Source organism: Oryctolagus cuniculus, chromosome 3 (assembly GCF_051225735.1).
Source record: "Oryctolagus cuniculus isolate XC-2025 breed Fujian yellow rabbit chromosome 3, ASM5122573v1, whole genome shotgun sequence".
NCBI lineage: Eukaryota > Metazoa > Chordata > Mammalia > Lagomorpha > Leporidae > Oryctolagus > Oryctolagus cuniculus.
In genome coordinates this window covers 169,649,528-169,663,053 of record NC_142869.1, presented here as the reverse complement: position 1 = coordinate 169,663,053, position 13,526 = coordinate 169,649,528, and the positions used below count along the sequence as shown (strand labels likewise).

The 13,526-nt window shown below is 44.4% G+C and overlaps 1 protein-coding gene across 4 annotated transcripts in view; it reads right to left on the bottom strand.

Moving 5' to 3' along the window:
- Positions 1–13,526, bottom strand: part of EXOC4 (exocyst complex component 4) — an 867,110-nt gene that overhangs the window by 186,139 nt on the left and 667,445 nt on the right. For all 4 annotated transcript variants that reach the window (XM_002711996.6, XM_070071324.2, XM_089328633.1 and 1 more), the window contains exon 12: positions 4,307–4,443. In XM_002711996.6, coding sequence (XP_002712042.4) covers positions 4,307–4,443 — 137 coding nt within the window. The remainder of the gene's footprint in view (positions 1–4,306; positions 4,444–13,526) is intronic.

The following is a 13,526-nucleotide window of genomic DNA, read 5'->3' as shown; positions in this document are numbered from 1 at the left end:
TCTGCTTTCCTTCCTTTGCCTCCTTAAGCCCATCTGCCTGACCTCTCCTCTCCTCATTCGTCACAAAGCATTCCCCGTCATCTTTTGTAACTTCTCATCTGCTGTGGATGCTCCCATTCTGCTTGATCCCGTGTGTCCTTCCCTATCCTTCACCAATCAGCTCATTAAAGGTAGGAGCTGAGACTGATTAACTTCTTTATCCCCACATATTCCCAGTGTCTTGGCAGATAATCAATATCTGACAAATGCAAAGACAAGGTCATAAGAGGCATTGGGCTCAGCATTGGTTCCTGACAAGGAAAGTGATGGCTGAAACGCCCAGAAAATACCTGGCATGTGGGGCTCATTATGGTGTTCTTCATTTTAAAAAATATTTATTTATTTATTTCAAAGACAGAGTGTCAGAGAAAGAGGGAGACACAGAGGAAGGGAGGGGGGCAGAGAGAGAGAGAGAGACAGAGACAGAGACAGAGAGAGAGAGAGAGACTTGCATCCACTGGTTCACTCCCCCAAATAACCAGAATGGCAACAGCTGGGCCAGGCTGAAGCCAAGAGCCACAAGCTCCACCCAGGTTTCCCACATGGGTGGCAGGGGCCCAAGCTCTTGGACCATCTTCTGTTGCCTTCCCAGGCGCATCAGCAGGGAGCTGGATCAGAAGCAGAGCAGCCGGAGCTTGAACTGATGCACCAATATGGGATGTTGCTGTTGCAAACAGCAGCTCACTAATGCACCTAATGTAACTCTGCCTTTTAAATAAATAAATGAAGCAAGGAAAAAAGAAAGGAAGGGAGAAAGGAAGAAAGGAGAAGTCATCTCTCAGATGAGAACTGAAAAACCACGACTGGCCTGCTTCACAGCTGCAGGGCATCTGGCCACCTGATGCCCCGAGAGGTAGGAGCATGCTACAAGGACACAAACCACTGATGACAAATAAGGCGCAAAGCTAGAGGAACTTAAAAAATGTGTCCCAATGACAGAAACAGCTATGGCATACAAACAGCCATCCGTGGGGGGAAGGGTCCCGAGGCCATCACTGTATGTTTCATGGTCAGCTAAGCATCAACTCCTTTACAATGAACACTCATCAGCTCTATACTTGTGAGAAACTACTGGTTGCTTACAGTCAGATATAAGGAAAAGTGGGCATGTCTTGCCTTTTTTTTTTTTTTTTTTTTTTTTAATTTGACAGGTAGAGTTACAGACAGACAGACAGACAGAGACAGAGAGAAAGGTCTTCCTTCTTGTGGTTCGTTCCCCAAATGGCCACTATGGCCAGCGCTGTGCCGATCTGAAGCCAGGAGCCAGTTACTTCCTCCCGGTTTCCCATGCCGGTGCAGGCGCCCATGTACTTGGGCCATCCTCCACTGCCTTCCCAGGCCACAGCAGAGAGCTGGACTGGAAGAGGAGCAACCGGGACTAGAACCCGGCGCCCATATGGGATGCTGGCACCGCAGGTGGAGGATTAACCAAGTGAGTCACAGTGCTGGTTCACGTCTTGCTTTTTTTAAAAAAAGCTTTACATTGTATGATGGCTAAACATACAATAAAAGCTAACTAAAAATGCAAGTTATTAAAATGCAACTATTTAAAAATATATTTAGTTTTAATATTTGTAACATTTCACGTATGCTGCTCATTTCTCTTTTGGTAGATGAGAGACTGGAGCAACCATCGGGGAGTCTGGCTTTGTAAAGCTGACACGGCTCTTCAGGCCCAGAAATTCCAACCTCAGACACCTAATCTAGAATAGTGATTTTCATAGCTGTTATCTGTGCCTCTCCTAAAATAATTGTTGAGAAACTGGATTCCCCTTCCTTCATTTTAAAGCTGAAATTTATTTTTTTTTCAGCATGAGTTTAAATAGTTGCAAAAGATATGGCTTTTGGCATATCAGCAAACTGATACTTCAAAATCACTATTTTAAATATATACAATGGCTAGGCATAGAAAGACAAATATTTCATGATTCAAAAAAAAAAAAAAAAACAAAAACAAAAAACAAAAAAAGCAAACTCCTAGAAGACAGAGTAGAATAGTAGTTTCCAGAAGCTGGGGGTGGGAGGCAGTTGAAGGCTCCCAGATTTCAGCCTGAAAGGATGGGTGGTTTTTGAGATCTATTGCACAGCAGGGTGACTAAGTAAATCACTTGGCAGCATATGTTGTAGAAGTGCTAAGGGACTAGATTTTTCACTATTTGCCTCCCTCACACACAGGAAGATACATATGTGAAGTGATATGTCAATTAGCTTGACTTTATAATTTCATTATATATTCATGTACCAAAACATTACATTGTACCCTATAAATCATGTAATTATCATTTACCCATTAAAAATAAAAAAGTATCCTACTGAGTCTCAATGACATAGAGATTTAATACACTCCATTATACATTTAAAATATATATGAAAAAGCTCTTTAACAGTTGGATATTTTTCATTTGTCCTTTTCTCTTTGAATTATTTTTTCCATTTGATTATCTCCTAGAATTTTATCCTAATGAAATGCACTCTTATGCTGAACGTATTTTATTTATTACTCTCTTGCAATTTTCTGTAAAAAAATTACTTGCATAGATTAAAACTAAAAAATTTAAATTTTCTGTTACACAGGATGAAGTTTTGACTTTTTTGACTTACCATTAAAATTATTACTTAATACAGTTGAGTACAACACAATTATTAATTACATGCATGATTTTAACCTACATATAATACAATTTTTGATGAATAATTATTGAACACAAAAAGTAAAATATACCATTGGGAGTCCATCAGTGAGATGGCTGAGTTTCTCTAACTGGTCCCTGTGGCTGTGGGTAACTATCACTTATTGCTGGAATGAGGGAGGTTATACAGGAATCTGTTACATTCCTCTTCAAGAGTAATCCTCCCTAAATACTGCCTCCTGGCTCACTTAGAAGGACTGCTTATTATCTATTATATCACATGCCAATTTCCAAGTCTCATTTTTATGCTACTCCGTGGGTCTTACCTGTCTATACAGCATTACCTCCTACCACCTTCTAGCTAGCTAGCCTTGTCCAAGCAAAGTTCCTGCAGAGGTCCCCTCCAGGCATCAGGGGGTCACCCAGTGCTTTCTCTTCACCCACACAGTGCCTTTATTTATTCTCCCCGCTTTCACATCACCTGTCCGTGCACCTCACCGTGACAAAATTCCCGATGGCAACCACACTTTGTCTCTCTCTCGGATGTTATTCTTCCTGCCCAGTAGTCCGTGCTGAACAGGTAGCACCTCATTATGTACTGTGCCTCTCTGTCCTTAATTATATCACATATAATTAATAGTTTATTATATGTTCTACTTCTTCACTAACTGTTTCACCTTTTGTTGGCAAGGCCATAATTTCATTCTCTTATTAGGTTTCTATGAGAAGTGTTGTGATCTTTTCCAGAAGCCCAGAGAGATATTTGAACCCAGAGAAAAGAAATCCGAGGTAAAACTAAAGGTTTTCAAGATCTTAACCTCAGGTGTTCACTTTCACCGATGCTGAAAATAGGAGTGTGACAGCAGGAAGGCTTCAGATTCAATATTCATTGGAACACATTGGTTAAGAATGAACAAGAATCGGCCGGCACCGTGGCTCAATAGGCTAATCCTCCGCCTTGTGGCGCCGGCACACCGGGTTCTAGTCCCGGTCGGGGCGCTGGATTCTGTCCCAGTTGCCCCTCTTCCAGGCCAGCTCTCTGCTGTGGCCAGGGAAGGCAGTGGAGGATGGCCCAAGTGCTTGGGCCCTGCACCCCATGGGAGACCAGGAAAAGCACCTGGCTCCTGCCTTCGGATCAGCGTGGTGCACCGGCCGCAGCGCACCGGCCGCGGCGGCCATTGGAGGGTGAACCAACGGCAAAAAGGAAGACCTTTCTCTCTGTCTCTCTCTCTCTCACTGTCCACTCTGCCTGTCAAAAAAAAAATAAATAAATAAAATAAAAAAATAAAAAAGAATGAACAAGAAATACTATCATGGACTATGAAGACTTTCAAGTTGCCATACCTTTAGGATAGTTCAGCCGCAAGACGGGCCAAACAAGATACGGAATATCCTTGAGGAAGACAAATCATCTTCACACCATCTGAGCAAACCCAGTGGCAGTGTGGAGTGGCTCTGTCCCTTTGTCCCTTGCCTTCCCCCTTTCAGTATGAGTGTGCAAGGATCTCTGAGAACAAGGGTGGGATAAACTCGGGGATGGGCCTTCTCGACTATGGGGCAAGTTCGCCTCTGGAAGCAGTCTCACAACGACCACCAGTTCTACGGTGCTGTGGCTGAGGCCCCAGGGGAGGAGCTACCTGTAAGCTGCGGAGCAGGTGTCCTTGTATTCCTGGAGCTTCACACACACCATGTTGAGGAACTGGTCCGAATAGGCGCTCAGGTCATGCATCAGGTTCATGAGGTCTTGCACGGTCTTCTCCACGATGATTGTGCTCTGGAGATGAAAGAGAGAGAGGGTGCCACAGCCCATGAGCTTTCTGGAGTCAAGTAATGTCCAGGACAAGGAAGGAGGGCTGACAGGATGCCTTCTAGCTTGCTGGGAGGATGTGCCATACATGAATATGGACCACAAGGACAAAGTCAGCATGAGGCACAGGGCTGGCATCACAAAGCTCTGACCAAGTGTGGGTCTGGAAGGATAGAGGTTAGGAATTTTCAAGTGGATTTCAATGGACTCCTTAGCATCCACAAGACATCCCCGTAGTTTCTAAGAAAGCAAACGCACAGTCACGTGGAGTCTGACTTAGCACAGCCAGGGCTCTCTTTGGAGATTAGGAACCTATGACAGGCCACACAAAGAAAAAAACCTTCCATGATTTATTTTAAAAGTTTGAAAAAATCATCAATCTATTAGGAACAACAACCAACACTTGTACTGTGTCCTACAGCTTGTAGGATGCTCCCACGTACACAGCGTAAGTTATCTCCCTTGAGACTCGCACAGTCATGACAATCATGACGGTTCATGGAGTTCTTATATATGCAAGGCCATTTGTAGGCACTTTGCATGCTTTGCCTCATTCAATTTCAACACCCCCACCTATCAGAGGATCATCCCCAGCTTACAGATGAGCCAACGGCTTAGAAAGCTGATGTAAACCAAGCAGAGGGTTCTGCCTCAGAGTGAGACCTGATCCTCCTGCCGATGGCTGTATCACTTGCTCCCACCATCACAGTATTTCAAGTTATTGCTACCCCTATGAAAGCAGGTTCCCAAACAGCCTTGCATACGTATTTAAAGAACAAGTTAAAGGAATACCCAAAGGGGAAGGTAATATACTCATCTTAAAGCAGCAAATCAGCACTATCTCTGACAAGAGGCACATGAAATACTTTCCAAGTCTTTGAAAACATGGAGTTGTCTGAGCCTTCGAGTGCATGCCTCCTTCAAAAGGAGAAATACAACGGGGTACACCTTCATCACAAGCCTAGCAACTTGGAATCCTTTGGCCAGTGATGGAAGAATAGGTGTGTCTGTAAAGTTACCTAGGCTGTGGTAGACTTCAGCCATAAAAGTCAATGTTAAAAATGATTTTTCCAGTCTGACAGTGACCCTTGAGGAAATTAAAGCCTTTTTATTATGCTTGAATACACACTATAGGGTACAGAGTTTTGACTAATCTTTTTTTCCTAAAAATTAAAAGAATAGGTAAAAGTAGACAGCTTTTCTCAACACAATGGAGGATTAGCTGGAGCTGTGTATTATATTTGCACATTTATTCAAGATGATTTGGTGTTAGAGGTCTCTTGTCTTCTCTCCCCATTCCCTCCCCACCCCCTCCCGCCCTATCCCCAGGAAAATAATTAGACGGTAAAAAGGAAGGAGCAGTTGTATTCTGTAAGGCAAACCTCACAGGAAACCAAATTACAGTCTCTATAGAATCCCCACAAGTTCAACTTCCTTTTCTGTATTGATTTTAAGATTAAAGCGCTGCAGTTTCACCCTGATCCATAATCCCATTCCTCTGTATTCGTGTGTGAGTGACAGGAATTGATTCTGCTCGGCTCCATGTCCCCACACTGAGCATCTAAAATCCTCATCCGGATTCAGAACACGGGATATCCTACAAAATGTGGACAGCAATTAACAGGGAGAGCGGAGTCCAGCCATTCTAACAAAGCCCATTTAAAAGAAAAGCCCTTGCAGGGAAGACGAGCGAGGGGAGATTATTCTGGTGGTCGGGAGAAAAGCTCTGGTTCTACTCCCAATTATGCTGTTGATAGTCATCTCTGGGGTAAGTTCTGGGGGCCCCTTCCTTTCTTGTGATTCAATTTAGTCCTGTATTGATGAAAGGTAATCTGATGGCTCCTTTATTGCCCCCATGACTGCCTGATTTGGGTTGTGTGTTGGCACCTTTCCGCTGCATACTGGGTGACTGTTCTCACTCACAGCAGGTATGTTTGGCCTTCCTGAACAGCTGGTCACAAAGGGACCGGCTTTGTCAACAAGATCAGCATCTTCTCTTCTCTTTGTGGACATCTCTTACCCTTCCCTTCCTCTGCTGGTTTATAATTTCCCAGGATCTTCAGGACAACACTATTTATCAAAAAAAAAAAAAAAAAAAAAAAAAAAAGACTAATAGCATTAATATGTAAAATGTGTAAAAACAAACCTCTCTCTGAATGTCATATATGTCCAGAATGTAAAGAGATGTTAGACAGAGACATCTTTGTGTTTTGCTATCTCTTTGGGTGCATCAGGTTCGGTCTGTGTTTGCGGCCGAGGTTTTGGGTGAGCAGAATGGTGCTGACGGTATTTGGAGGGGACAGGAAAAGGTGACTGCAAACCCCTCTGCGTATCCCCTGCAGGTCAAGATTTTGGGGATGAAGAGGAAGCAGCAGCAAGGAATGATTAGAATGCCACGGTTTAATGCTAATGGCTGTGCTCAACAGAGTCTTTGTGATGCTACATGATTACATACAATTTTCCAGCTATTTGGTTGGTTTACCTTGTCATGGTGGCACTCTGGATAATCAATCACTACATTCTCTTCAAGGAAAATGACACTGTAGTTTGCCAAATGATGGTTATTTTTGTAAGAAGAAAAGTTCCTCTTTTTCAAGAATTTATAACAACTTCCAAATCAGTGACTCTGATAGGTAAATGTTAAAAAATGTCAAATTTTAACAAGGTCAATCTAGTTTTCATTTATTTGATCTCTCTAGCATCTAAAATTACATACTGACTTATTAATTTTAGGGATTTGCCAATGTTGAATATAAAAATTCAGAGTAAGTAAAACCTGATTTATTAGTCATTATAATTTTTTATTTTCAATTTTTTAAATTTATTTGGAAGGCAGAGTTACAGAGAGAGAGAGAGAGAGGGAGAGAGAATGAGAATCTTCCATCCACTGGTTCACTCTCCAAATGTCTGCAACACCTGGGGCTGCGTCAAGCTGAAGCCAGGACCCAGGAACTGTGAACTCATCTGGGTGTCCTATGTGGGTGCAGGGGCCCAAGCACGTGGGCCATATTCTGCTGCTTTCCCAGGCCATAGCAGGGGCTGGATTGGAAGTGGGGAAGTGGCAGCCGAGACACCAACTGGCGCTTGTAGGGGATGCTGGCACTGCAGGTGGCAGCTTTACTTGCTGTGCCACAAGGCCGGCCCCAATTCACTATACTTTCTACCACATCACAAATGATTGATATTTGTTCATAAACAATTAAATTCACTCTGATTGCAACTTATTAGCAGGTAATAAAGTCTGAACATGACATGAAAAATGACAAAAGGGAAAACAAAATCCCGGACAGCAGATGTAATAAAGAAAACACTGTTACGAAACAGGAACAGCTGAACTCATCACAGGCAAATAGCCCCTTTCTAAAGAAAGAAGCAGGTGCCAAGTTCCACACGCCTGGTGTTGGCCTGGCCCAGCCCTGGCTGAAAGATTCTCTCTCTGTGTGTCTTTCCATCCATCTCTGTCACTCTGCCTTTAAAATAAACAAGTTTATTTAAAAAAAAAAAAGCACAGCCAGAGAAATCCATGCATTACTTTAGATACAACATACCACACCACCACCACCACTACCACTACCACCACCACCACTACACACACACACACACACACACACACACACACACACACATGTCTCTGGAAAAGTAGGGCTTCAAGACTGTGGGGAGCAACTCGGACTAGACTGTTACTCGAATTAAGACTTATTTTATGCATCTGCTCTCCCACAATATGGCGCTGGGAGAGGAGGAAACAGCTTCTACACAGCTGCCTCCAGTTCAACCAATAAACAGCAGGACCTGCTCCTGATTGGAGGAGAGCAGCGTACTCGGCGTGTGGGTAGCAGAGTTGGGATTGGCGGAAGAGGACTATAAAGGAGGAGAGAGACAACATGCACCAGGAACATCTATCTGAAGGAACACCTGTGCAGCCCCCGAGAGAGCTGGCCGGCGGTGTGCCGCTCCCCCGCGGAAGTGGGGAAAGTGGCAGGGGGAACCGCCCTTCCACGGAGGTGGAAGGGTCGGTAGCCAACCCGGGAAGAACCAGCAGCAAACCTGGGAAGGGCCGAGCAGACAAAAGAACAGCGCAGGGTCCTGTGTCGTTCCTCCACGAAGACGGGGAGCGACACAAGACTACTTGATGAGACAATGACGGTTCTATTTATGGGGTCCATTCAACCACAAGTTAATAAAACTTGCCAAAGCATACTGTTCTTCCACTTACTATCCACTCTAACTTGTGGTTGGCTGTAAACAATGATAATTACAATGATATTTACAGAAGCCAAAAGGAAATCTGTTTTCTAAATTTTTCATCTACGCTTTGATTTTATGATATTTAAAACACTCTGAATGGGTCTGCTCCTTTGCTAACCCAGCCAACAAAAAGTTGTGTCCAGAAGTTGGGCTTGACGCACCTGCCACCTATCCTCTGTTCCAAATCACCTTTTAAAAACTTACATCTTAAAAAAAATGAAAATGAAATAAAAAAGTATATCTCCCACAGAAATGAGTGCTCATAGCCATCAAAAGACGTAAACATGAGCATTAATTAGATTTCTATTTATGATAGTAAAAAAAAAAATGGCCACTCTCATGTCCATTGGGAGGAGTGGGCAGATAAACTGTGCAATACTGATACAGTGGAATAGGCTTCGGCACAAAGAGGGATGGATTCTGCTACCTGCAGTATGAGTGAAACCTACAGTTTTCACACTGAAGGAAGTCCCATACAGAATACAACTGTATGGTTTTGCGGCGACTGTAGTTCAAAACCAGGAAAGAGTAGTAACGAGCAGTCAGATCAGCTGCTACCCATGGAGAGGGCGGGCCCTGATGAGAGAGCAGGGAGCCTTCTAGATGCTGGGAATGTTTATGTCACGATTTGGTAGCTGCTGCATGAGTGAAAATATTATGTAAAAGCTCTTTGCAGTTCAGATTTATACGCGCCGCCACTTGTAAGGTTAATGATCACATCAACATTTCAAAGATCGCATCTCTCATCCACGGGACACCTGTGCATTCTTCAGGCCCTGCGCAAGGCCTTCTGGGACACTGCTCCTGTCCGTCCCTCCAGCCCCATCTCTGCCCTCTCCCCCGTGGCATTCTAAGATTTGGCCACATTCAGCCACTCGCAGTGCTTCCCCTCTGTTTTAGGGCGTGGCTCCTGCCTGCAGTGCTCTCTCCCTGTCCTCTTTTTCTGGGGCACTTGTCCTGCTCTTGCAGGTCATAGCTAGAATGTCCTTCCTGCAGGAGGACTCCCCCAAAGCCCCAAACCAGGTGAGGTCTTCGGTCATGAACACCTAAACCAGCTTTTATTTCTGTGTTCTCACATTCAGCACATTTGCAAATCCTTGCTCAGCTTTTCCGTGGGTCGGTAAGATCCCTGAACAGAGGGAACAATTATACAGGACCCAGCACATACCAGGCACTTTATAAATATGTCTTAACCGAGTGAGTAAAGTGGAGGGCATCCTGGGTAAGGATCAATCCATCACTATGTGAGGAAGGAAGAAAAGAATGAAATGCAGGTCACTGAGGGCCGGCACTGTGGCGTCATGGATGCAGCCATTGCCTGCAGTGCGGGCATCCCATACGGGCGCTGGTTCGAGTCCTGGCTGTTCCACATCCAAGCCAGCTCTCTGCTGTGGCCTGGGGAAAGCAGTAGAAGATGGCCCAAGTCCTTGGGCCCCTGCACCTGCATGGGAGACCTGGAGGAAGTTTCTAGCTCCTGGCTTTGAATTGGTGCAGCTCCGGCCATTGCAGCCATCTGGGGAATGAACCAGCGGAAGAAAGACCTCTCTCTATCTGCCTCTGCCTCTCTGTAACTCTGTTATTCAGATAAATAAACAAATCTTTAAAAAGAAAAAGAAAAGCAGGTCACTGGAGAAGCGCTCTGGAGTTGGCTTCTCAAATAAAACCAAGTGTCCAAAACAAACATTGAAAATAACTCAAATGTCCATCAACACAGACTGCATAAATAAAATTGTACCTATTTATTTATTTACCTTAAATAAAAGGTTTCTGGGAAGAAATAAAGAAAAAAAGGCTGCCCCTATAGGGCAAAAAAGCAACCATAAAAAACTGTACATATTTAAACCAGGAGATACTACAGAGCAATGAAAAAAGAACAAACAGGTGGAGCGCAGAAGAACTCCATGGATGGCCACACAGCAGTGGTGCTGCCAACCAGTCTCATTCTACTTGTATGGCGCTGAAGATCAGGCAAGGCTCATCTTTGGAGACAAAAATCAGGATATGAATAGTTAGGCTAGAAGGGGGCCAGGGATATTGACATGGAAGGGCCCTGGATTGGTTTTGAACATGGGTACATGATGAAATTCCATTAAGCGATTTATGTCTAACCATTTATACAGAAAATAGCCCTTCAAAAACATTTGAGAATATCACCTGCAAGCATATAAATGTTGTGTTATAATGGCTTTTATTTATGGTATGTTTTAAAATTTTTAATTGTTTATTTAAGAGGTAGAGGGACAGAGAACAAGAGAGAAAGAGAGAGACAGAGAGGCAAATGGAGATGGAACACTCTCATCCTCTGGTTCATTCCTTAAATGCCCCTGACAGCCAGGGCTGGGATGGAAACTCAACCCAGGTCTCCTGTACAGGAGGCAGGAACCTGATGACTTAAACCATCAGTGCCAGTTCCCAGAGCCTGGATCAGCAGGAAGCCAGAATCCAGAGCTGGAGCTGAGAATCAAACCCAGGCACTCCGATGCAGGATGCAGGCGTGCTGCTCGGAGGGCTAAGTGCCCAACTCCCTACCTAGGGTGTAATTGTAGACTATGAAGAGGTAGAAGTATTTCTGGTGACAGAACTACTGGCCACCAAATGGGAACTGTTCTGTAGAGGATCAGAAGTTGGCTGGGGAACGATGTGTGAGTTTCACTAACTTACTAAATAGAAGAATACTGATTAAACAGGTGTCTTCTCGGTGACAAACACTAAGCTGAGGGGAGGAGACACAAAGCCAGACAGGACAACATTCCTGCCCTCCAACAGTCTCAGACACCCGCAGGAAGAGACAAATGAGCGCACAAGTGAGGACAATGAAAGGTCTTAGGCGCGGTGGCGGGCACCTGTCTGACGGATAATGGAGGCACTGAGGGAGAAAGGAACTGGACTTGGGTTGAAGTGGGGGGAAAGGGGAGCGAGAGGAACTGAAAACCCAGCTGAGCTTTTGTGGAATAAACATGGCATTCAGGGAGTTTCAGGTTCTTCCTGGCTATGGTAAAGGGGGTGTGTGTGTGTGTGTGTGTGTGAGAGAGAGAGAGAGAGAGAGCGCGCGAGAGAGAGGAAGAGAGAGAGATCAGAATGAGAGGACAGGTCTTTCAGTCCGGGACAAGTGTAGGCCAGGACTGGGAAGGATGAGCAGGTCTTGTGCAGCGAACAGTCATCAGATACTGTGGCTGGAAGAGGAACCCGGTGAGAAAAGGCGGCCTGCACAGGGGAAATCAGATCGTTGGCAGCCTCAGTGACAAAGCTGAGGCCTGCTGCAGCTGGAGAGAAGTGGGGCAGTGTTCCAGGTAGAAGAACTATGCAGCCAAAAGCAACCTTTGCTATGCAGCCCAATTCTCTGGTCAAATCCAAGGGGGCCGGCGTTGTGGCCCAGCAGGCCCGTGGCATTCCATATGAGTACCGGTTCCAGTCTCAGAGGCTCCACTTCTGATCCAGCTCCCTGTAATGCTCCTGGGAAAGCAATGGAAGATGGACCAAGTACCTGGGCCCCTGACAGCACGTGGGAGACTCAGATGCAGCTCCTGGCTCTTGGCTTCTACCTGGACCAGGCCTGGCCACTGCTGTTATTTGGGGAGTGAACCAGCCAAAGGAAGAGGTCTCTCTCTCTCTCACCTCTCCCTGTAACTCTGCCTTTCAATTTATAAAAAAATATTAAACACACACATACACAGCCCTAATAAACAGTAAAGGGCCTATCAAAGACAGATACTTTGTGATACTTCAAAATCTAGAACCCAGGTCTCTGAGCTCCCTCTGGCCAAAGCTGGTGATTAAAACATCAAAAAGGAATAATAAGGCATTAAGTGGATTATGTTACTGAAAACCATAGGAAAAATCAATGAACAGAGCAAATCAGAAAGAACTCATGTATCACATTTAAAGTGACTATCAAATCAAACTCTTACTTGAAAATTGGAAAGAAGAATTATACATTTACTCTGTCTTTCCATCAAGAACTATATTATATTGCAATGTTAACAACTAGAGAATGTTCTCCTTTAAGGGGGAATACCACATGAGAAATGTGGAAGAAATGCAAGAATAGAAAATCATTTTGCAACCCCTAATAAAACAATTGATTCAGGTATAGGTTAGGCATTAGCACTGAAACAAAAAATCACGCTTACAGGAAAAAGAACATTCATGTAATGCCAAAGTTACCACAGCGATTGCTTTCTGGACACACAGGAAAACCAAAACCATATTAGAGGAGGCATCAGGGGGCAACACCATGGGGACGAATCTGCATGGCTGATGTTAGGAGGCCTGTGTGATGCACTGTGAACGTAACACCATCTATGATGTATCCCCACTAAAAATACTGAACTTCAGTTTAGAGACGCTTTTAGATGTAGCTTCTAGGAGGAGGAAGCGGAGGATGGCATCAGATGAGCACAGAAGATGGGGTATTCCAGGGTACCACTAGCTGTGTGCCCGAGGCCACCAGCATCGTCAAAACACAGCTGCCCTGGGTTACACAGAAACCGCCCAACAATTCCGGCCTGACGTGGAACACCAGCCTGGACAAACTGCCTGTATAGAGCATTTCTGGAGCATGTGGGGAAATTCAAAATGGACTAGCTATAAAGAACTTATTTTAATGAGGATGACAATGCTACTTTGATAATATATTAATGTTAATGAAGAAAATGCTCTTACTTTGTAGAAAAAAAAATCAAGCTCCAAATATCCTTGTACAAAATAGCTTGAAGTCCTGCATTAAGCAACTAGGAAAGCAGATGAAATATATGAAACATTAGTTCTCAGACATCAGGGAAGAGAAACAATTGAGTTGAGCC